This window comes from Rhinolophus sinicus, linkage group LG05 (genome assembly GCF_036562045.2).
Source record: "Rhinolophus sinicus isolate RSC01 linkage group LG05, ASM3656204v1, whole genome shotgun sequence".
NCBI lineage: Eukaryota > Metazoa > Chordata > Mammalia > Chiroptera > Rhinolophidae > Rhinolophus > Rhinolophus sinicus.
In genome coordinates this window covers 112,961,633-112,987,830 of record NC_133755.1, presented here as the reverse complement: position 1 = coordinate 112,987,830, position 26,198 = coordinate 112,961,633, and the positions used below count along the sequence as shown (strand labels likewise).

Below are 26,198 nucleotides of genomic sequence, written 5' to 3'. Positions count from 1 at the left end.
AGTTCAGCGTGTCAACTTTTCACTCCCCTGTATTCAGTCTATGTTGCCCATTCTTGTACCTAGTCCCAGAACTTCTTAGGTCAGTTTTTTTCAAAAAATGAACTTCAAATCCAATCTCTGGTAAGAATGAAAGTAGAGTGAGGTTAAGCCTTTCTCCCTCTGTGACCAAACCTTCTCATTTCCTTTGGCTTTCCTTTGGCTTCTCTGACTGCTCTGCCTATTTCTCTTGCTGGCTCCTTATTTTATGCCTACATCTTAAGTGTTCCATCACTTCATTCTATCAAAAGCTATTTTTCAACACTACGGGCTCATTCTGGTTATTTTATGCACTCGCATGGTTTTAGTTATCACCCAAATGCTGGTGACTACCAAACTGCTATCTCCAACTTACTTTGTCTAAAAGCCATTCTCAGCACCTTCTCCATCCCTCTTCTAAGGCTTCTTCTTTTATTATTCTCCACCTTCGCAGGGTTGTCTTGATGTACCCAAACCACTTGAGCTAGAAGCCTGGTAGCCATTTTAGGCTCCCCTTTCTCCCTCACCCGTCAAGTAGACGCATTCAACAATTCTCATAACCCTCTAACACCTCTAGCAGCTGAACTGACATCTCTGTTTCTTCTACCACTGCCTGAGTTGAGGTTTTAATTTCTTCTCATCTGGATTTCTCTAGTACACTCCTAACTGATCTCATAACATCCAGCCTTAAAACCCTCTGATTCATTTTCCATTTTGTTTTCCAAAGTGCAAGTTGATCATACCACTCTTCTATTTGAAAACCCTTGAGAGGTTCCTCATTACCTACAGTGTACAATGCCAACTCCTTGGTATGGCACTCAAGGCTCTCTATGATCTGGCTCCCTACCTCCCCACTTTTCTGAGCATCCTTCCCTTTCCCTCATCTGGACTCCTACTCCCCCCACCCGGCCCCCCACCCCAGGAGCACAGAAGGATTTGCATAGCAGACCAGGCCACCTTTCCTTGACTTGATCAACTTGTTCCTTCTCCCTGGATTGCCCTTTCTCCTACTTTTGCTTCTGGTGGTTGTGTCCTGCCCTATTCAAAGTCTCTTTTAAAAACATTGCTGCCACTAGGAACACAAACCATTATTTCAGAACCTATCCTGGGATATAAGCTTGTCCATTGCTATAAAAAACAAAACAAAACAAAACAAAACTTGGCACGAGCAGTTGAAGGATGGCTGGAAGTTGGGGAAGAAAGAGGTGTTCTTTCTTCCCTTTGTCTGCAATGCAAGCCTGTGAGAATTATGTGGAGGGTGCTGACAAATCATGTGTGAGAACATGGAGATAAAGAGATTGTGGAATTAGAGGAAATCCAAATACTGCCATTCTGGATAGTGTAAATTACTTCTATTTCCTTCCAGAGGCAACATGGCAGGTAATGGATGCAAAATAGCCAGGAATCCGGGACTCAGGAGTTTTCACCTCTGAAGACCTCACATGTGTGGAGAACTAAGGGGGCCCAAGAGGTTTCTGTGAAGTATAAACATATTTGAATGAATTATGAGTGACTCTTTCCTCACCCTCTCTGACTTCCCCCGAGGAGCATGGATGATACTTCAGGAAAGAGAAAGCTTGGGGTGATTTGTCATGCTCTTCGGATTCATGAAGGACCCTCTAAAATAGGTCACAGAGACTCTCATTTTAAAGGGCCCAACTACATCAATAAACAGAATGTAAGATTTAGAATATATATCAAGGTGAACATCCAGAAAATGTGGATTGCTGAACAATGGACTAGATACCTGAGATAGGACTGAAAACCAGGAGATCTGAGTAAGGCTGTGTAACCTTTGGCAAATCATCCTAACTTGGTTTGGTTTAGCATTTAGTTGTGTATAATCTTTTATGATTCTGGCATTCCTTCTTATAGTCATAATATGATATGTTTCACTATTGTTTAGCAAGCAACTTAAAGGATTCTGCCACAGTGCTTTTCCTAAGAGCTAATGATTATTTGCTTTTCTGGTAAAAGTAGTTTTGGCCTCTCTGTTTGTGCTAATGTGTGATGGACAGCATTGCAAAGTCAAGGGCTGGTTAGAGATGAACCAGACTTTAGAAGATAATTATCTCTATTATTAAAGATGAAAACAAAAACAAAACAAGAAAAACCTCAAGGCTTAGAGATGTCTAACCATCTCATTAATGATGAAGCCAGGTCTTCAGTTTCTCCCAGTACATTATTCATTATTTTATATGAAACTACTTCAAATGAGCAAAGTATGTATTCATACATAGACTAAAACACCCACATTCATTAGGCCAAAATAATAATGTCAAAGGATTTTGAGATGTTGATGTATCTACATAGAAATTATGTGTCAAGATTCTAACAATACTTTGATGAATATTGCTGTTCTTACTAAAAAGTACAATGTTCTTCTCAATTTTCACACATAATGTTATTTTCCATGCTATTTTGTGACCAGTCATAGACTTAGATCAACCTAGGCATTTAGCATCTGTGTTCAGAAAAGTAGAACCTGAGCGTGCTTGGCTCAACTACTTACCTATTTTCCACCATTTACTTTTTTTAAAATATAGTGTGTGTGTGTGTGTGTGTGTGTGTGTATAACATAAAATATAGTATATATGTGTATATATATATATACAGACACACACACACACACATATATATACATATATATATATATATATATAATGTTATATGTGAAAGAACTAGTTCTAACTTGCTTTTATATGGGAAATAGTAATCTATGTGAGAGAAAGGATTAGCTTGCCTGAAAAGGAAATGACTAGTCATAACTGTGGTTATTAACTCCTGCAACCTGGGGAGGTAAGGGGATGATTTGGGCTGATGATGGAGTGGGAAATGTTTTGGAAGGAAGCAAATAAACTTTTAGGTGGTTGAGAAATCCCAAGAGAATTTATATCATCTGGTTCAAAAGTTTCCTGAAACAAATGACAGAACTGATTAGCGGAAGTATTTTTAATTAGCTGAACTAAATCCAAAAGAAGGAATACAAGTCCAAGTCAACAGAGGAAGTTTATTGGACTTCCTATTTAAAACAGATGTTTTATCAGAGCTCTCATTAACTTCTGAATGTGATAATAACAGGACTAAATGCTGAAGCAGTTTATTAAAATGAGAACCCTAAAAGTAAACATTATCTAGGCGCTCTGACATCTAAAAGGTATGTAGAATGTAGAACATTTTTGCAGGTGGATAAATTACTCTACGGGCAGCAAATTTAAAGCTGGGTTTTCATAGCTGGTGGACAGGAAGAACAGCACAGCTCTAAGCTGGTGCCGTACTCTCCAGACAGAGTCCCTGGAGAGTAGGGAGCCATGGGACATGGGAAGCAGGCCACAAGTCAGCCAAATTCATGCAAAATCCAAGAGGAAATGTTTTCTGTAACTTGGTGTGCAGTTTTTTGTGGATGAAGCAGTCCTCCTTTGCTGGTGCAAAGTCCTGCTATACATTGAACTTCTGCTATGTTTTGTCTTTGGTGTGTGAACGTAGAGGCTATCTATTAAAGTGATCTGGTCTCATTTACTAGAGTAGGTTTTTAAAATTCAGAGCTCAAGTGTTCCCTTGCAGAGAGTTTGGCAGAGTATAAACATATGCATTGCTTGGGAGGAAGGCATTGGCTTTCCAAGCAGTACATCTTTCCTACTCCACAGCCAAGGAGCTCTCCTGAGGGGAATCAGAATTCCAATTTGTTGCCAGGTTGCCCCACTCTAGCGCTCAGGAGACAGTCTCATGCAAATTTCTCCCCAGATCCTGTCTTGTGGATCTCAAGTCATCTGGCTGGCCAGTGGTTTTGGTATACCACCCAAGGAGGGTGGACAGTTAGTGAGTTCCAAAGTCAAATGTGAAAGTGTAATTAGGAATAGATAATATGTTAAACTTCCTATCTATGGAAGTTATCTAATAGCTAGTGTAACAAAAGAATGAATTGATAAGCCACATCACTTTGTAATATATCATAATAACAAATAATGTATTTAATAGGTTACCTGAAGCTTCTTAAGGAAAAAACATCAAGATAACACTTGACAGAAACATATAGAAGAAAATGTCATTAAGTGCTTTTGGTAAATTTTTAATGTTAAAAATCTATAAAAATTCATTGTCCCCAGGAATATATGTTGATTCAGGCTTAGATGTAATTTTGCTTCTTCCAAATAGATAAAAAGGAAACTATATTATTAAATGTCTGCACATTAGAAGGCCCCAAGTTTAAGTGCTTTGCTATTTTGAGTTTGCTAATAGAGGTGGTATTTAACTATGGCATTTGGTCTCAATCTGCCTGATATATATTGTACAAGTTACTAATATCAGAAAAATTATTACAGAATTATACGTAATTTTGCTTAGGTCTCTTTAGAGGCCTCAACTGACCTATAATTGGGTCTTAGTCTGAGATGAAGTGAAGACAAAGTAGGAGATGGGATAAGATTTGCTCACTGACTTTGTAACTTCAATAAAATTTGTGACGTTTTATTGTACTAAATGATGAAAAAAAGAAAGAGACTTGGGAGGTCTGCCTTTAAAAAAAATACAAATAATGGCATTAATCCCTAAATAATTTTTCTTTGCTGATTCCATATGCATCAGTTTTGCTGTGTAATGAGTCATCACAAAATTTAATGGCTTAAAACAAACATTGTTTTTTTATTTCTCGCAGTTTTGTGTATTGTTTGTAGATTTGGGGAGAACAGGTAATAAGCAAACATAGATTTAATAAATATGATTATTAAATTTCAATTAATAGGGCCACTATCATATAGATATTTTCTCAAAATCTCTAGAAACAAGATGAAATATGCCTTCATATATAAAACAAAATAACTTGAGCTTAATTGTATTTCTTTAAATAAAGTTTATAAAATAAACACCATCATTTATTATTAAAGTAGAATAAATTCTATTTGACATTGTCAAGTATTTTTGAGATACTTTTTAATAACATAATCTGATTAATATCATTAGTATGTATATGCTGCATGGATTACCAGTTTGCTAATTTAAATATAATAATGAAATGTAATGGTCCAACCAAAACATTGTTTCTTCTATGTATGGACCCTTTTTCCACATATATTTTTACCAAATGCTAATTCTGAAAAGCTATTATTATTATGGGGATTACAAAATGCTAGGATTAAGAGAAGGTAACTCTAGGAATTTAGAGGTCTGCACACTCAAGATGAGAGAAGGTATTGTAGTAAAACAAAATATTAGCCCCACAAGGGACGTTAGAGATGATCTCTAGTGCTCTTATTTTGTTGTGAGGAAACAAAGACACAAGCATTTTGAATTACATCTACAATAAGGACATTTCTGGATTTCACTTTTAAATTTATGCTTTCTTAAGGGAAGAAAACAGAGAAGCTGCTTTAATTCTATTAGCTAAATTTGAGACCTATGTGTTTTCACTTTTTGAAAATTACAGAAATTTTTTAAAAAGATTTGAGTGGGAAATAGCATTTTCATTTTAGACCATGATTTTTAACTACACAATATTTTAATTCGTGTTTTTTTAAATTTTTGCCTGAAGGTTTTGCTGTGTTTTTAGGCATTGAAAAAATATGAAGCCAGATCAATTTTCCCATTAAAAAAAAGAGATAAAAAATCGTATGTATGTCTTAAAAGCTTTACAAAAACTTCATAGCTAAATATTATTAAATGTATAAAACATTTATATATTTCATTTTACTTTGTTTTCTTACCTGTTTTATCCCAAATTCAACTTGAAAAGTCGAAAGAAGGAATGGAAATATCTCCACCTAGTGGTCAGCATAAAGTAAAGTTAATGAAACCAAATTAAGAAACATTTTATTTTTGATAGAGGATTGATCACTCACTGTACATAATTAGAACGAATCTATAGGTCTATGGCATAATATGCTTTAATTAATATTTATTTAGATTTTAATTACCTAAGTAAAAAAAGTGTAAATAGTACTTTAAGTTAAATTGAAAATAATAGGTGGAAATTTCCTCACGCTATTGATAAATCTTGATGTTATTTTTTACACTTCGAACATTGCCATATGTTGACAGGGAGGTAATACATTTCCCAGACAGAGAAACTATTTGAAGCTTAGTTATTTCCTTCCTCTGCCCTTTATAATCTCAGCAATGGCACGACTGTTTCATTTTGCTCACTGACGTATTTCCATGCCTAGCACAGTAATAGGCACGTGATTGAGCCTCAATAAATAAGCCTTGACAGAATGAAAAAAGTGATACATGTTTATAAAGGCATAAAGATTAAGATAAAAGTGAAATTAATTGATAAGTATAAATATTACACACCCATATGTGGCTGTGTAAATACTACCTCAATCTATTTTTTATTTACTTTTATAAGAATGAATTTAGAGCTAAAAGCATATACAGAATGATGCAAAAAAGCAGCAGTCAGAGACAAAAGTGGGTCATCTGTGCCTATTGACTTCTTAAGACTAGATAATGAATATTTCCTTATTAAAACTGAAATTCACACCCATTAAAAGTATGTGAATATTATTCAAAACAGAACGAGTATGACTGGGAGAGTTACGGTACTTCTAGGAAATAATCTGGTTTCCCACTATGGGGCTTCTATATAGTATTATAATTAGTGTGTTTGTGTTCAGTTGTTTCCTTGACTAAAATCAATCTAATATTGATTTTTAAGAATCAATATTCTAAAAAAAGTTTTAAGAACTTTGGAGGTAAAGCACATATGTCAATATAAAGGTTACCCGAGAATAGTAGAGAACTGCAGGAGAAGCTATTGGGCTCATGTACCTGTTTTTGTTTGTTTTGTTGTTTAACATCTATTATGTGGTATTGATCCTCACATAAACTACTGATTTGAGTTTCAGTTTAATTGAAAATGCTGTATCTTTCTTCTCTTTGTAGAAAGCATCATCATTCACCAGTTACGTATGAACTCCAGATGAAATGGTAAACCAAGTACATACTGGGTGTGTGTACTTCCTCTGAACCCTGTTGAATGGATAGTATTTCTGCAGCCCTCCATCATCACTAAGGTCCTCTATGCTACTGATCACTACTGGAAATAGTTTCCTACTTGCAGTGGAATTGTTTTGAGGATGTAACGTAAAAGCTGAAAATGGAGTTGCTGACAATATGAAAATAGGTAGCAAGAGCAATTCAATCTTTGTGTCAAAAGAAATTTCCTTTTGCATAGCTTTCAGGTCCATGGGCACATGCTATGTAACTTATTTTTATAATACACTTTGTAATATGATTTCTTTTTTCCTAAAGTGTTTCCTTTTTCATAGTCTATGGCACATGTATCTGTAGACTCCATGATCAGTTCTTCAAAACATTGGTATTGGTGCATTCAAAGCAGTAACCTCTAATTATTTTATCAATTTGTTATTTCTGAAGAAAAGAAAGTACAACACTCTCTGTATTTCCTGGGGTAAATTCAAGATAAAGAACAGAAGCAGGAGATTCTGGAAGAAGTTTTATTATTGCTTGTACCATGCGGTGGTTCTGATCATGGGTCAACACTAACAAATAAAGCTCTGATTGAAAGTTCAATTGTAAATACTTAAAGCCAGTTTCTAAAGTTGCTCTTTCTAGTTCTGTGCCAAGAACTCTGGGTGAATTGATTTCATGTGGGACAAATGAACAAAAGGAGATGTATGAGTTTAACTTGTAAGGATTATAGGAACAGCTTCAACTTACAGTTCAATTATATTTCTGTTTTCATTATTTACTTATATGTACAGGATTTACCACAGGATATCAAGATTATTTCTCACAATCTACCTAAATGAAAGCCTGAAAATAAAAACTGAACTAGATAATAGTATCAGCATCCTTTTTAAAAATGGTAAGAGAAATCTCAAGACAGATAACTTTTTTTTTGATAGATAGGACTTGGACAGATTTTCAGAACCACATATAGGTTGGAGAATATATTCTTCAAAGGTAAGAAGCACATGCATTGCTCAAAGCTCAATGTCAGAGCTGCTGTTGAATTTAGGTTTATGTGAAAATGTGCATCTAAAGTATACTTGAAACCCTAATAATATAAGTATTTTTAAAAGACCTTGTTAATGTGGACATGTTTTCAATAAGTTCTTTAAAGATAAATGCAGATGTGACACATTGATTTCTGAATGCAGAAATTTTATATCATGTATCTCATCTGAGATTAAAGAAAGTATGTTTCTGAATGTCAAGAGGATAACTATAATAAAAACCACACAAGTAGTACTGTTGGCCCATTTCTCCAGTTCCACAGGTTGTACCCAGGTTTATAAGCCCATAGAGGGGAGTCCACACTGAGTCTCTGGAATAGAAAACTTTATGTTGGATTTCTCCTCTATGTAACTTTATAAGGTTTTAAGGTATACCTTATGGAATTAGCAAATCTTATTCAGTAGGTATTATAAATTAAATAATTATATTTTATGTAAAATTAGTTTTGATTTTTGTAAGTAAAAGAAATGCTACAGTAGGCTTGTCCTAGCTTGAATGATTGTGAATGCATCACATAACCTGCAGGGCTTTTGATTACTGATTAAGAAAACTAGAGTGTATATGTTTGAAGATTAAAAAAACTGTTATGGATTTTGTTTTCTGCAAACGTTTCTGAACTGTAATGATGTTTTCAATTAGAGAAGGGTTATATTTAGTGTTACGTTTTTTCACTCACAGTGAAGTTCTCTATTTGCCAGTGTTTATACTTCTGATGGCAAAAATATTCTGATATATCACAGATTAGCATTTGAAGCAAATAACTTTTGTTCAACTTGTGGGAGTTTTATTACACTAATAGTGAAAAGGCTAGAGAATAAGACTTTAAAAACTTCTTGACTTTAATTTAAAATATTAGAAGTAATTTACATATATTTGGTCCGAGTTTTCATTTCTCTGATAGATAATTTATAATGAACTTTGGTACTTGCAATGCAGAGTGAGGATGATGGTGCCATCAGAATCATTTAGCTAGACACTGAGCTTTTCTCTGCCCATGCTATGATTAAGTCCTCTGTTTAAATCCAAATGGAGTCAGAGTGATAGATGAGTAAAATCAGTAAAAATTAATTAAAAATTGTTTTCAAACAAAATAGATTAAAAACAGCAAATAGAAACACCAGAGTTATATCCTTATCTGATGAATAAACAAGATCATAAGTAGTCATATACCAATATCCACATCCAATTGAAAAAACTGCCCCCACATGCAAACCTGGCACCATTCTAGGCTCAAATAATTTCTGTATCTTTCATTGTAAGTAAATCTCCAATCATCAATATGAACGAGAATCAGTTTTGAATGGCATAATTATATTTTTTGAAGTATAATCATAATCAGTGTTTCCAGTTTAAGGCACAACATTAAACTAATCCATTATTTTACCCTTTTCTTTTTGATAGGAGTGTCTTTTGAGGGTATCTTCTACAGAGATTTTTTTTCAAGTATTTCATAAAATATTAGGGTTTGATGAAAATAGTGGGTAAACATTCCAGATGTTAGATGTCTGGAATGTTCACAAAATGTGAAGAATTAATTGTATCTTAGGACAATCATAAAAAAATAAAAAATCATGGGTGGAATATCTAGATTAAGCATTAACAGAGACACCAACACTACTGAAATACAGCTTCTAAAAATCAGTGGCAGAGCAAGAGTGTTACATGAGACAATGTACTATGTTTGTGTCCTTTGTCTTTATGCTATGGTTGAATTTTCCTTGAAATGAATAAAAAATAGAGCAAAAGTAGGATGTGTTCATGAATTTGATTAGCAATGGTTCTAAAAATAACAAAAATGCATAACGGAAGTTTGAAAAAAACAACTGGCACCTGAGGGATATATCCCCTTCTGGACCTCCAGTGCTATGTCTCTGCTAAAAACACTAATTAGAGGGCAAAGATAAAAAAAAAAAAAATTGTAATAAATTCAAGAATTGGGAGAGTTTTATGGAATTAACTTTGTTTAGTGACCACTAATATTTTGTTTTCTTTCAGCATTTACTCCATATCTTTCAGCATTTACTCCATAACTATATGATGACAACCATGTTTGTTACAAAGGGAAAATGCTGCAGATTCATACATTTGAGTAGAAATCTTTATAGATGCCATGCCATGATACATTTTTTTTTTCTGGTGGGTTTTTTTGGTTTATGTTATTTGGATAATTTTTCCTTACCATTCACAGATTCTGTTATTTTTAACAGTGCAAATTTGTATTTATTTAATCTAGATTGTTTTAAAAATACAGATGTTAGCTTCTCCAATAGCAAAGGCTTAAAATGTGATCAGATAGTCTTAGAAGTCTTGCAGATTTCATTGATTTTCAAAAGCACAAGAGTACATTGACAAATTTTGGAGTTAAATTCTATTTTCACAGCATTCTCAATTTTTCACTCCTTTAAGTTTTATTAAGTACATGAGTTTATTTTTCACTACAGCCAAGTGAATTTATGAATATGTACTTGTCTTTTATATGAATGTAATATCCGGCTTTCAGTTTATCACAGGTTATTGAAATTATTTAACAAATTAAGACATTCTCTGTGTTATTTCCAAAGTCAACTTCATCCAAATCTCACCAGTGAGAAAAATAACAATTGTGATATAAAAGCACTGTGCAATATTTTTTTGAGTTGAAACATAATATTCATAAAATTAAAATAATTTTAAATGAGTATTCCACCTTAAAATTGTTTGCTTTAAAATAGTTTTCACTCCTGCGCTTCATGTTTTGTCAAAAATAGTGTTTTGTAATATGAACAAGCAGAAGCGGAACAGCAGATCAGCCAAAATGAGAAATGCTTTTCCTCTGAGTTACATCACAGTTTGAGTCTATAGGAAGATGAAAACTGCAAGACACCAAGAGATGGAAACTGGTTACAACGTTCCCCTCACTCCTTTATCCTCACCAAAGGCAATGTCAATCAACATGCAGATATTACTCTACTGCTTTCTGCTGTCAATCTAGATTTTTCAGTAGAGCAAACACTCCTGTAGTTTTGCCAGCATTCCACAGCCCAGCCTCTACATAGGCAGCCAGGGAATGGTTTCAGCAAAGTGGGATGGGAGTGATGCTGAGGCTGTGGTCTGACCCCTTTTATTTTATTTATCAGCCTTGTGTCAGAAATGGTGGTCCATAACCATAGTCAATCCTCACTTATTTTTGCCTTATTTGGGACAAAGGAATGGGTTTCTCTTGTTTATTATTTAAAGATATACATATCAAAAAAGCAGGCATGGATGATGTCAAAATGAAGATGCTTTCTAAAGGGAAGTTGCAGATATTAGAGATCTTGTACACAGGGCAGCGCTGGCCTCTCTTCTTAGAGGAGCAGTCGAGTCCGTCCGTGCGCTAAGTTTAAAAGCACTGGCCAGAAGTCATTGTCTGCTTACTTCACAACTTCTCAGAAGTGGGGCATCTCAGATTTGTCCCACTCTGGCGTCTTTCCACCAGATTTGCTCAAATGGATTTGTTCCCCTTGACCCCTGGGCTAGAATCACCTTTAATGAGCAACACTTTTCCCCTGGGTCAAGAGACTGCAGGAACTTCCCTGGGGCCATGTTTGTTGGCAATAGGATACATTTGCACTATACTTTTTAACTTTTTCTTGAATGTCATTAAAATCTACTTTTGATATTTGTATTTAATGAATCCCAAGGAACCTATGAAAGATGTAAACCACTGAAGCCTCCCTTTAATTGGGGCCACCCTCAGTGACTGCATGGTTCCACAGGTAACAGTTGGATCCTAGTTCCCTGGAGTTCCCAGATAATTTTTTTTTTTAAAAAGATAATCTTTAGTTTCCCCTGCATTCTTCCCAGCATTTCTTTCAGCGATAAGCATCTCTAAGGAGAAAATTTGTTTTCTTTCTCTTCAGGCGTCCATTTGTCCCATTCTGCCTCATATTGACAGGCCTTGGTGCACAAAGCTCTCCCCCCAGTTTGAATGTAAACTTCTTAAATGCACGATTTGCATATTCCTCATAGTGAATACAAGATACTGGACAAATGTTTGCAAAAGGCAATATAATTCCTTCTAGGGAGAGACGTTTTCCTAGTCTTCTTCCAGCTTTCCTCTCTTCTTTCCCCCAATTGTCACAGTACTTTCCCATGACTATATTCACATTCTCATTTTTGGTCTTTTTGGCTCCCAGTGCACGTCTTTCTCTTCCTCGAGAACAAGGCATATGTTTAAGCAAAATGGCAGGGTGTTTAGTAGGCACTAATTATTGACTCCTAACCCCAAAGGACTGCTCCTTCAGGAGTAGGACGTCAGCCAGGGTATTTTGTACCAGATTTTCCTTACTAACCTAGCTGCTTATTCTTCCTTTGCAGACATCTTTGTGCCCATTGAAGGTTTAAGATGCAGACTATCTGGATTAAACAAGAAAAGACTCTCAATAATTACTGATTCTAAGGGAAGATATGCTCTCTGCAAAGACAAAGGGCCCTCATCTTATCAGACACCAGATGGTCTATGCTACCTAACAAGAGAAGGGTCATTTTCAATTCAAAGAGGCCAAGCACTGGTTCCCACAGAGCACTGGTGCGAATGGGCAGTAGGACAAATAGACTATATAAGATAACAAACTGAGTATCTCCTAGAAGTGGTGGGTATCAGAAATCTCTGTTTCCAGGGCAACTGGTAAGATCTTGCTTGAGACAAAGAACATGATCAGCCATGGTATACAGTTTTGCAAATCATTAATAATAAGTGTAGTATAAGGTTCAACTTTCTCTATATCCCTTTTTGATTCTATTCTCTCCTAGGTGTGGAACCAGACCTTATCTCTCCGACCTTAAGACCCACTTCCTCCCAGTTAAGTTTTTGACATCATGAAGATGTGGTACTTCTTGGACCTCCTATAATCCCTTGCACACACATCTTATATAGCACTGATCTCATTATATTTGAATTGTTTGTTGGCAACTTGACTCTCCCACTAAAGTGTGAATTCATTGATATTCGGTCAGGTTGGGTCAACAAGATTTACTGAATATCTTTTATGTCCAAGGCACTTTGTCAGATGTTGGATATATAAAAAACAGTAAAAATAGTCTCTCACCTTGAGAAATTTATACCTAGTAGGAAAGACAGATGTAAACAGATATTTTTCATTACTATGTTAAGTGCAAGAATAGAGGTATGCGTAAATTGCCTTGAGCTCAGGGAGCAGTTCTTAGCTTAGCCGAGGAAACAAAGAAAGATTCCTCAAATTGGCTACTGACCTGAATCTTGAAGGGTGAGTAGGAATTAGCTAGCAAGGCAGTTTGGGTGGAAGTGGAGTCTGATGTTGGGGATCAGTGGCTTGGTCAGTGATTAGGATTAGGAATCTAAGACAGTGAGTGCGGATGACTCTTCCCAGAAGATTCAGTGACAATAAAAATGATGTGTGGGATAGTTTGCTGAATCCCTAACCTGTCCCTCACAGTGTGCTGGTAAGAGGGATGTCCTATGAGATCTTGGTGTTTGTTGTCATAAATATTCAGTTCCATTGACAAAAGTGTTTCACTTCTCAGGCTCAATAAAAGTTGACTTTCACATTTATGTCCATTTTGTGAATGTCATCTTTCAAGAAAATGTTGGAGTTATTTTAAAGAAATAAACGAGTCACTTCATAGCTTCATAGGTAGTAGTGACCCAAGTGTTTCAAAAAACAAATATTGATGAAATTTGACCCCACCCAACTTCCAATAATCTAATGCTTGGAAAAACAGAAAAATGTAAGTTAAAAATATGTCTAAAAATAGTCCAAACATGATTTATAAGGGATTAACGTTTTTAAAGATCTACTTGCCTGTATCTCTTGACGATTCTCATGGAGTAAGGAAAGTATCTTCCCCCTTTTGTCCCTTCCCTTTTAAAAATAATTGCACTATTATACATGTAACAGATGTCAGTTGGCTGTCAACCAAGAGATGGTAACATCGTATTTGAAGGAAAAACCTTATCTATAATTGATGACACAATTGGAAAAATACATACCATGGGATATAATCGACTGAGAGATTCTATACAGTAGAAATAATGAAGTCTAAGGTCTCATTAAAAATATATTCTCTCATTTAAAGAAAAAGGTGGAATTATGAGAAATGAAACATTATTTCCTCCGGAGAACAAATTTCTTAGGCTGTCTACTAAGAAATTTTGGTGTAATTGCTCTTTCCTCTAATGAGAATAATCATTTAAGTATCATGTTTGACTTGCATTTCTGATTACTGACTGTGGTCATTCATAAACTTGCAAAATCTTTCATCACAACACCAATGACCTCAGGCTTAACAATCTCTCAGTGTCAGAACAAAAGGATTTTCTTAAGTGCCTAAGTGAATAAGTTTAATAAATATGTATATATGAAAATCAGGAAAAGGTCAACTTTAAAAGAAGTAATTTTTCAAAATCAGTTTGAATTAATCTCTGATGTAGTAAGTACATGAAATTAAATTTATTATACAAATTCTATGTCACTCTTTTCTTAAATATCGCCTCAATTAAAAATGAATATTATTTAGTCCCCTCAAACTTCTCTCAAGTAAGCTGCCACGATCAACTAAATAGACAGAATTTTTTTTCCCATCTAGAAAGAAACAAGCAAAATATTACCCAGTCACTGAAAACAATTCAAACCATTTCCAGTCCCTAAGAATTTTCTCTGAAATTCATGCTGGTAAAAACTATGGCACATTTCTTAGCTCTCTTCAGTTTTCTAAACATTATTAAACTACACATGTAAATGAAATGGTTTGAATATGGTTAGAAGCTAGAGAGCTAAAGTAGCACCAAATACTCACTCAAAGGAGTCTAATAAGCAAATCTATGTGCCATTTTGGCCAAACAGTAAAAAGAGCAGTTTCAGTTTCCTCTTCTTAATTCCTTAAGTTACTCAGTTATTCATTTCCCCCGCCCCATGTTTCTGGTTACCTAGTTCAATAGCTTGAAAACAGCAACTGAACTAAAAAAATAAAAATTTGTTATGAAACTTCCCCTCCAAAGTTATTTATCTACACCTTTTCAGATTGTTGGGTTTGTATCTGCCTATTATTTTGGATTTACTTTCATATTTAATAGGGTTTCCAGGTGGAAATTCCCTCCCATTCTCAGGAATTTTTTTCGCTTTCCCATTCCAGAATCCCGAGATATAAACTGTTTTCTGTTCTCCACGATGAATCGTTTCCACAAAGTGACGGCTGATATTACCAACCACCTGGGTTCAAGGAGCCGATTTTCCCAATTTCCTGACCAACTTTTCTTGGGATTCGCGAATGGGAAGGAGAAAAAAATTCCTGAGAACGGGCGGGAATTCCCGCTTGGAAACCCTATTAGGCTCAGGCATTCATTGCACACTTACTATATTGACCTGGTAGTCAGCATTAATCAATGTAATTAAGCAAATTTTTTAAAAAACAGGAATCAGTGAATGAAGAATCATTTAAACAATACAAATGTTATCTAAATGTGTCATCAGCACACGCGTGAGCACACGTCACTCCTAGCAACCACAGTTTAAAAATGCATATGGTGGAAATCCATTGTGAGAACAACCACTCTCTTTTGTTACCCTAGAAATACTGAACATTTCCCTTTTAAAATTCCTACTTCATAAGATTAAATGAAAAACTACCTAAGAACTATCATAAAACAATGTATGACCAATGAAATCATAAAATTCTGAGTCCTCAAGCTAATGATGTGGATGTGAAAAAAATGTTACTGGGTAAAGCAGCATGTTGTGATGGCAGAGTACAGTAGAGGGAAAGGAACTGGAAGGACATCAAGAGATTTTGAAAAGTCATTTCGTCCATTTGGCCCTCAACTGAAAATATAAGTTTTAGATAAGAATCTAAGAAAGCTTTAGGTTCGGAAAGTCTATGTTTCAGTCAAAATGGAATTCCTACAAAGAAAAGAGAAACAAGGAGTTACTCTTTCCTATGAACAAAAAGAAAAAGGCAGATAAATATATCACAATCACTTAGATCACTTAAAACAAAACAACCCGAAGGCAAAATAACTGTCCATACTTACATAGAATGTTGGAATACAAATCACTTAAGGAACTATCACATTTAGTGGGTTTGATGATACAGGCAGAAATGGGGAGATAAAACTTGCCTCAATCCTTATACTTTTGCATTATGCCCAATACTGTTATATACATTTTTACTAACCAATAGAATTTAGCAAAATAAAAGAAGCCCATACCTTCTCCATTAACGGTGATAGATGAATATTTTCCATTTGAAAATATTCTTACATAGATATAACTTTCCATTTGAAATATAATTCCTAACATAGAATATTTTCCATTTGAAAATAAACTTACATAGCTCAAAACAAAATATAGACCTACTTATGTTACCAGTGCTAAGAATTTGAGAGCTAAGGATGTCATATAAGAACAAAACCAAGCAAGTTAATTATCTACCAGATTAATATTCGATTGGCTCACATCTTGAGACTTGTAGTCATTTTGAAAACACATTTAATTGTAAATTACAAGGTCCAAGCACTCTTCTCGTTTCCCTTTTCTTGGATTACTTCCAAAAGGTATGACTGCAGACAAAGTCTAAAAGAAAATAAACTCTGGGTATTTGTTTTCAGATGATGTGACTTACTCTCTAGTCTGGATTTCAAAGATGCCACGATAATGTGGATTGTATATAATCAAAACAATTTTTTTTTACAAATATATGCTTATTGTAGAAACTTTGGAAGATGCAGAAAAAGTGCAAAGAAGTAGAGAAAGAGCATTCTCCATCTGGTCAATGGAGATTACCACTATTTACTTCTTAGGTAGGCTTGATACTATATACCAATACTACCTTGGTATCAAGATTTACTTACTTTTTGTATCAGGAATATTTCCTTCGGTCATTAAATACTTGGCAGTTTTAAAGTGTCTGCATTTTATAGTAATGCCACAATGTGAAGCTTTTTTATTGTAATCTGTAAAATAAAGAGCTACAGCTACTTACAAGACTTCTTATATCTGCACAAAAAAGAAACGACACAGAAAAGGTAAAAAGTAACATGAAGACTTTAATGGAACATAGACAAGTGATAATAGCTCAAGTAGAGGCAAAATAATAGGGTTAACCAAGTCACGTATTTATTTTTACTTTAGGACCAAAGGGTCACCCATCACGCATCTCACTTAATGTCTGTATTTGTACCTTGAATGACGATTTATTTGAATTAGAGAAACTCGCGGTTTTATAACCCAAGGAAACACTACAATCATACCAGGTTCAAGCACCTTTGGTGTGGTTTTTTAAATGCGACGATTCCCTTCAGAGAGGGCTACGCGGTAAAACAAAAACCTGTCTGGCGCCGAAGCCACTAGAAAGACATCTTTGTCAGCAGCGCCAGGGCTAACTAGGGTAGTCCGGGCCGGGCGGATCAGACCTGAGACTTAGATCGGCTGTCACCAGGATACCCGCAGCGGAAGACAGGTGTGAGCAAACACAACTTCAGGCAAGTGGAGCGCAGACGCCACTGCCGCGCAGGCGCCCCGCCCTTTTCGCCATCAAAGCCTGCGCATGCGCTGTCGTAGCTTCACGCTCCGGGGGTTGAGGGCCCTCACTTTGTCGTCACAGGGCAGATGATCCTCGTGCGTCCGCCTTTTCCCTCCCCCTTATGTCCCTCCCCGCGTCCCTCAGTTTCCTCCCTCCTCCCCCTCCCTCTGGCGCCCCCAGCCGATTCCAACTTCCGGTCAGCGGCCGTCTGCGGAAGGGTGTCCCGCCTCTTCCGCCTCTACTTTGGAGGTGGCGGCGGCAGCGACGCCTGCGCGTCTTCTTTTAGGGTCAGCAGACGGGTCCCCTGGGCGGTCCACTTGCGCGCGTCGCGGAGCCGCGCCGGGGGGGCAATGGCGATGAACTACAACGCGAAGGATGAAGTAGATGGTGGGCCCGCGTGTGCTCCTGGGGGCACCGCTAAGAACCGGAGGCCGGATAACACGGCCTTCAAACAGCAAAGGTTGCCGGCTTGGCAGCCCATCCTTACGGCTGGCACGGTGCTACCTACCTTCTTCATCATCGGCCTCATCTTCATCCCCATTGGCATTGGCATCTTCGTCACCTCAAACAACATCCGCGAGATCGAGGTGAGGGGAGGGAGCGGGGGTGGGAATTGGCGCTGCTGGGGCGCAGGGTCCTGGCCTGCCCACTTCTTCCTCCGCTCTCTGGAGGTTGACCTACGGGCTTCACCTCCCTCACACCTTCTCTCTTCCTCAGTGTCTTCTTTCTGCGGGCTTTCTGAATTTGCAGTTTTCTCCGAGCTTCCTCTCGCGATTTACATGATTAGAGACGAAATGAATGTTTAATACAGAGGGGGGGTCAGATAAAGAACGTCCCTTCATAGGCGGTTTGTGTGGCTCTGGAGATTTTTACCTCCAACGGAGGTTAAGAGGGAGAGGGGGAGAGAGAAAAAGAGATGGAAAAAAAAGAAGTTATATCTAGATATTACAGCGGGAGAATTGACGTGGTCAGTGTCATTATCTGTGTTGGGACTATCCTAGGACGCAGATTAACACCTTGGCCATTGTTGGGGAAAGGACCGAGAGCCGTAGAAGTATTGGTGATTTTTACCTAAAGAAGTTGTCCTATGTTACCAGGTCACATGTTAGGACAAATGACCGAAGTTTGCACAGTTACCTTTTATTTTGAGTTAATTGATGTTTTTAGTTGTAGGGTATGATATAGGTAACAGGTAACTTGAATCTTCATTTCCGGTTATGCTTTTAGGCTGTGTTTAGTAATAACCATGCTCTGCATTCACCCTCGATTTCTTTTCCCCCCTAGATTTTAAACTTTAAAAAAAAAAAAAGTCAATGACCACACAGAGAGAATGAGTTGTACATGTTTACAGAACATTTTACTGATAGAAGACACGATAAAGATCTCATTTTTTGAATATCTGAGGGTATTTTTATCTGTTTAAAAGGGCAGTAACTAGTACCAAGGTCTCTTGATTTCTTCTGTTTTGTCAGATTACATCATTTTTCCCTCTAGTCGTATTAAGTACTTTTAAGTTTCTGCATGTGAATTAATGGGGCTTTCAGAGTAATTTTATTTTGACTACAGGTATAGGCGTAAAGATACCTATTTCCAGTTTTTACTTACAATGTTACCTTTCAAAGTAAAATATATATTTTTAATTGTACAGTGCTCACTTCTGTGTTAATAATACTAATATCATTGTTTTTAAATCTTTTACTAAAAATTAATTTTCAGTGTAATAACTAGAGAAAGTGTCACAGTGTTTTTTCAGCATGTATTTTTATTTGCTTTTTCCTTTGTATCTCCTAATAGTTCTTCAAATGTAGTACTTGTTCTCCCAGCCACACTAGGATCTCACATATGAGTAAAGTGATGTATTGCAAGTACCATGGGCTCTAGGTTGGGGTCACACAGAGCTAGGTTTAAATTCCAGCTTTGCCACTAACTAGCTCAGTTTCTTGGAAAACTTAATCTCTCTGAGTCTCAGCTTTCTTACCTGTAAAATACGTAAATAATGCCTATCTTTTATTTTTTAAAGACTTTTTTTTATTGGGGAAGGGGAACAGAACATTATTGGGGAAAAGTGTGTACTTCCAGGGCTTTTTTTTCCAAGTCAAGTTGTTGTCCTTTCAGTCTTAGTTGTGGAGGGCGCAGCTCAGCTCCAGGTCCAGTTGCCGTTGCTACTTGCAGGGGGCACAGCCCACCATCCCTTGGGGGAGTGGAACCTGCAACCTTGTGGTTGAGAGGAGGAGCTCCAACCAACTGAGCCATCCGGGAGCTCAGCAGCAGCTCAGTTCAAGGTGCCGCGTTCAATTTTAGTTGCAGGGGGCGTTGCCCACCATCCCTTGCAGGACTCAAGGAATTGAACTGGCAACCTTGTGGTTGAGAGCCCTCTGGGCCATGTGGGAATTGAACCGGCAGCCTTGGGAGTTAGGAGCATGGAGCTCCAACCACCTGAGCCACAAGGCAGGCCCATGCCTATCTTTTAGGATGTGAGAATTAGAAACAATATAGCTAAGATTCCTGATATTAAGTTTGTACAATAAATAGTTATGATGATTCCTAATCAGGAGATGAGAAATGGAGCCAGAGAGATTGATATTTACTAGTAAGCTAGAAGAATATTGTAAAATTGGGGCAGAAACCCAAACCAGATGTCTTTATTCTCAACCTTAAGCTTTCACACTACATTAGATTCTTACTATAGTGTTAGTAGTTAAGTAGAAGAAAATAATTTAACATCAAAAATTTGATCATCTTATTTAAACTTCTCAAGATACTGAGGTGAAAGTAGCAATAATTTGGAATTTTATATGATGGGTAGTATCAAAACTCACCTGTTAATATTTATTGTACTATGAGAATAAATATTTACTTTCTTTAAAACTTTTGGGTTTTGAAATAAAATAATGTTCTTCACACTAAGAAGTTGGTAAAATGGAAATTTCTTAAGTAGTTCTCATGTATATGCTTCTGATTTCAAGTGGCCTAAAGAGTCTGCTGCAGCTTGTTCTGGTTCAAAGGACACTGAAGTTAAAAGTCAAGACATTAGAGTAGAAGTCCCACCTCTGTTGTGATCTGAGGCATATTTTTGAGTGCTTTGTGTTTTTTTTTACTAGAAGAACCAAAAGATCATCTGTAGATGATCTCTAAGATGCTGTCTAACTCTAAAATTCTGTGGCTTCCAACGTTAATGTGGTTTTAAAAAATGTGCATATTTGGAACCAGAGGAAATGAAAATGAAGAATGATTAGGAGTTTTGTACCAACACTGACATAGTTGTGCAAATAGAATAAAAAATTTTTTTTTTTAATTTGGCTGTTATAGAGAGAATTGGTTCAGAATTGGGTAGGAGTTATGAGAAAAATCTAAGGAGCTTTCCCAAAACACACATGCTTCCTTCTGCTTACTCTCCATCCACCCTTTGCTAGACACTACTGTAGTTTACTTTAAAATATGTGGAGGGTTATTAAAAGTAAACGCGTAACCAGAAGTTCTTACCAACATTCACTTTCATACTATAAGTTGCTCAAACCCCTTAGCTTATTTCCTCATTTTTGAAAATTTTAAGAACTTTCATTGCTGTTTTACGTCAAATTACTAGACCAAAGGAGACTTGCCAAATCAGAACACTTTTGTAATATAGCTTAAAGTGCTAAGATTTTTAGGTATAAAAATCAGTGGGTCTTTACCCTTCTCCCAGAAATGTTATACTAAAAAATTACTACTCTTGTAAAGCACATTGGACTCTCCTGAAAAAGTTGTGAAAAAAGGCTTTTTAAACTTTAATGCTTATATTTGGCAGTATCAGTCCCTCCAACCCCCATTAGTTTTATATATTTTGTGTACTTTGTTTTTAGATTTTCCATAATCTAATGAAGTTATCGGAAAACTAAAGTTGTTAAATTCATCATTCATAAGAAAATATTTTAAATATTTAATATCTTATTCAACACCAAAGTTTAATGTCTTCATTTATTATTAGCAGCAAGCAATGCATATTTCCTTTAATTTGGCAATTATAGGAGTCAGGCATATCTTTTTACCACAAATATAATGTTTTTCTAGTCTAGGGCCCTTGTTGGTGAGGCTGAGGTATTGATTGAATAGAGCTAACTTGAAAAATATAGTGAGATATTCTTAAGTTTTGCAAAGGCATTCATCAGTGTGAATTTATATAATTTAATGGTTAGAATTGGATGAGGACATTTTTCAGAGTAACATTCAGAGTAAATTAAAGAACTAAACATTTACTTCAAATTAATGCTGCCAGAAGTGTTCAAGATACATTTTCATTAAATTTTAGTGGACTAGTTAGTACCCGTCACGTTTGACAGAAAAACCCCAACTCTCCTCTTCTTATATTTAATCCTGATTTTTTTTTGTTTCTCTACTTTTTGATAAAAATACAGTTTTGTTTCTTGTTTTTATTCCTGTGTAACTTGGATTCTTAGATTCTAAAAAAAATTTAAGAGGATTAAGTGTCTCTTCTGCATTTAGTATTTATACTTAGCCTATAACTAAAAGTCAAGGAAGAATAAGTTGCTTTATAGACTGTTAAAGATTAAGCACTTTATGTTGTTAACCTTAAAGATTTTAATTTCAAATGAATTGCAGTTGCTTAGAAGCTGACTCTTGGAAATTAAAAGATTTGTGATGTTATTGTTTTAATTCCTTTCTTAAGTAACTTTAGTACTTAGAGCAAGGAATGACACAGTGAATATGGCCAGCCAGACTGTTTGTATGGCCCAGAAACTGAGAATGGTTTTACAGATGAACAATTTAACATTAATTTAATGATAGGGAACATAGATTTTGAAATGATATTCCAATTATGTGAAATGACGTTCCCCCCAAAATAAATCCATTCTTATTATAGACCTGTTACCAGACAGTTGTACACAATTATTATTATAGTTTGAATTTCATCAATAAAAATTTGTGCAAATTTGTTTTCTCTCTTGTTATATAAGAGTCTACATAATATGCTTGGCCTTGCCTCTTGGTTTGCAAAGGCTGAAATACTTTCTGGCCCTTTACAAAAAGTATTTCCTGCCCTTGACTTCAAGTTTCAAAGGAACATACTGGCAAAGTTAGCATTAGTTACAAAAACAGCAGTTTAATTTATACATTCTAATCCTCAATAATCTTTCAGTTAGGTATAATGATCCCGGATATTTGGCTTGTGTTCTACCTTCTTTGTACAAATATAATAGGTATAAAATACCTTAGCTAAATTTACCATTAATCTTGGCTCAAGTAGTGTCCTTCTTCATTTCTTTTTCACAGTCAGATAAAGTTCAAGCAACATAAATTGCTTTTGAGAGTTTTACTTTAGTTACCTTTTTTCTTCTTGGGATCCTCTAGAAAAGACTCCAGGTAAATTCTTTAGTGTGAAATAATCAGTTCAAAGTTGGTACTTAAAATGCCACTTTTAACTTAACCGAATTAATACTTAAAATGATTTACCTTATTACTCAGCATTTTGTTGAGTGACCTGTCTTGTATTGATTTCCTTTAAGACAGATTTACGTTCAAAAATGGACATTTTCCAGTCCAGTTCTTACAGTGTCAAAATTACATGCCCTTCAAATTCCTCCTTTCCCACTGCATCAAATTAATTCCGTTTTTTAAGAATAAGTTAGGAATACGATGTGTTTTTAGGGTTACTAAGAAGAAATGTCAGTTTGATTTAGGAGAACAATTACAATGGTAGGAAAACACAGCTGAGAAATATCTCTCAAACTAACCTACTCGTCTACATCTGTTCTGTTTTGCCTTTGATTCTTTGTGTTTTGTATTCAAGCTAATGGGCAGGTCTCCAACTTATTGTATTCTGCACTGTGCCTGGTATGGTTTTGACATTTAGTAAGCATTGATTTTTAAAAATAAGGGAACTATAGCTCCTCGCCCACTTGGTATCCTCTTTCTTTCACAAATAAGTTTTGGACTACTATCTTTAGTATAAACTTTTGTTGTCCACCTTTATTGAGGTATAATTGACACATAAAAATTGTGTGTATTTAATATGTTCAGTGTGATGGTTTGATCTACATATACATTGTGAAATGATCACTATAATCAAGCTAATTAACATGTCCATCACATCGCAGTTACTTTTTTTTTTTTGGGTATGGTGAGAACACTTAAGATCTACTCTCTTATCCCAAGACAAGAGATAGAAACTGTTGGTGAGGGTGTAGAGAAAAGGGAATCCTTATGGAATATAAATTGGTGCAGCCATTATGGAAAACAGTATGGAGGTTCCTCAGAAAATTAAAAATTAGAACTACCACCATATGATCCAGCACTCCCACCTCGGGGTATATATCCAAAGGAAAGGAAATAAGTATATATCGAAGAGATAGTTGCATTCCCATGTTCACAAACTTTGTTTTTATACCCAACAGATTTTATTACAATCTGGACATTAGGTCAGGCTACCCTTAAATTTTAGCTGATGAGGGGTTTGGTGATTTTTGATGGTGAAAACTCATGTATTGAGTTAAATTTATCAGGAGTTTTAATCAATATTGAGCAGTATCTGTATGCATAGCGCTGTTGTGGGCATAGTGGACGATAGAAAAAAGTTTGTGGACAGGACCTCTTTATTTTTTTGCTCTAGCAGAGAGCCCTTCTTAAGGAGTGTGGAATCTTTTCAGGGAGATCAGACATACATATAAAAGGAAAACTAAGCATTGCTGAGTGAGCGGCACAGACAGAAAATTCCTTAGTAGTTTAAAGGAAGACAAGATCACGTCTGTCTTTAATAATCGTGGAAAACTTTGTACTGAAAGTGGACTTTGAACTGGAACTTGAAGTACAGATAAATAGCACTTCTAAGGGGGAGATTGGAAGCATTTCAAGAAAGGAGATTAATATGAGCAAAGATGTAGTGGCAAGAAATCAAAAGGGGTTTAGAGAAAATAGGAGTAAGGGCAAATCAGCTGGTGCCAGGTTGTGGGTAGACTTGGGTATCTGATAATGAATGTATTAAACTGGGGAAGTAACGTGACTGACACAATGTGTATCAGTTAGGATTGGGTTCAGCAATGAGTAGTTAAGGTTTTCATTCTCATGTGAAATTTTTAGAAATGCAGTCCCTGGCTAGTATGGAGGCTCTGTTTACTGAGTCCTCACTGTCTCAGGCATTGGCTCCAGTGCTCACCGTCAGGGATGGAGGCTAGAGTGCTAATTGTCACATCCTTTTCCAGGTAACATGTGGAAGAAGGAATGAAGAACAAAGGAATAAAGGCCTTTTAAAAAAAGTTCTTGGAAGCAGCCACATACTACATAAAGACCACATTCCCCAGCCTCCCTTACAGCTAGTGTATCAAGGCCACGCTAACTGTAAGGGAGGCTGGGAAATGTGGTCTTTATTCTGATAACAAGGTTTTCAGCTAGTAATTGGAAGTTTTATACTGTGAAAGAAAGGTGGCACAGAAATTGGGGTTGGGGTTAACAGTCTATGGCACGGCGCTATTTATAGGATTATTTATCTGGTGGTAATATGTTGGCTGCATGGGAGCTGAGTCATCTAGATGTGAGAGTCTAGTAGTTTAGACATTGAATAATGATTGCATTTTTATATTGACTATAGTATTGAGCTGAACTTGATTTCATAGTAAAAGGCATTATGTGTTGATTTGTATATGAAAAGAAAATCAGGGCTTTGCTGACAAGTTTTTAAAAAACAAGTTATAGAAGGAATATTAAATATCATCACCTGCCTCGTACTTTCTTCAGCCTTTTTTCCTTCTTCAGTGTATAAATGTGTTTGAGTTTCTTCTCTTGAAAATGTCCTATCTCAATTCTAGTTAATAATAAAAATATTAATAATGACCGGTATTATTTGACTGTTTACTCTGCTAAGAATTTTACATACATATGTTATCTGATACAGTGACACTTATGAGGGTAGTCTCTCCATTTTAATATTAAAAGGGACACTGAATCTGAGATTGAGTCATTTGCTTAGTCACACAGCCGGGATTCACATCTGAGCACTCTGAGCTCTTGTTTTGTTTTCTCTAGGTGCTTTTCTGTATTCTCTTTTTCCATATAATCTGTTTGAAAAGAAGGGTGTCCACACTAACTGATAATGTCCCTTCCCATCTGCCATTAACTCACTCCTTAACACACTGTATGGGAAGTATGTTAGATGGTGAAAAGTGCTATGAAGAAAAATGAAGGAAGGAAAGGGAATAGGAACAGTTGAAGGATGGCTTATAATTTTAAATAGAGTAGTCAGGGAAGCCTCAGTAAAGTGGTCTTTGAGTAAAGGTCTAAAAGAGGTGGGGGAGTAAGCCATATCGGTATCTGAGGGAAGAATGTTCCAGATAGAAGAAATAATAAGAGCAAAGGACCTGAGGAGTGTGCTTAATAGGATGTTGGAGGAACAACAAAGCGGTCATTGTGGCTGGAGCAGAGTGGGAAGTGGGGGAGGATAGTCAAAGATGAAGTTAGAATGGTAAAGTAGCGGGGTGCACCTCACAATGGTCATTATAAGGATTTTTGGCATCTACAATCAGTGTAATGTAAAGCCACTGAGAAGTTTTATACAGATAGATGACATGATCTTATTTATGGTTAAAAGAGTCACTGTGCCAAAGGTATGGAGAATATGACCTGGGGATAAGAGTAGAAACAAGGAAACCAGTTAAGGGGCTATGATTTTTTTTTTTTTAAGTCAAGTTTTTAGTGAAGTA

At 36.1% G+C, this 26,198-nt stretch overlaps 2 protein-coding genes across 4 annotated transcripts in view; both read left to right on the top strand.

Annotated features, from left to right (window-relative positions):
• Positions 1-10,672, top strand: part of FILIP1 (filamin A interacting protein 1) — a 231,487-nt gene extending 220,815 nt beyond the window's left edge. For all 3 annotated transcript variants that reach the window (XM_074333213.1, XM_074333214.1, XM_019729604.2), the window contains one exon: positions 6,895-10,672. Coding sequence is in view for 2 of the 3 variants with exons in the window: in XM_074333214.1 (XP_074189315.1) it covers positions 6,895-6,935 (41 nt within the window). In the remaining variant the exon portion in view is untranslated. The remainder of the gene's footprint in view (positions 1-6,894) is intronic.
• A 6,989-nt stretch (positions 10,673-17,661) lies between these two features.
• TMEM30A (transmembrane protein 30A) overlaps positions 17,662-26,198 on the top strand; it is a 33,230-nt gene continuing 24,693 nt past the window's right edge. The window contains exon 1 of the mRNA XM_019729606.2: positions 17,662-18,095. Coding sequence (XP_019585165.1) covers positions 17,859-18,095 — 237 coding nt within the window. The 5' untranslated portion in view covers positions 17,662-17,858. The remainder of the gene's footprint in view (positions 18,096-26,198) is intronic.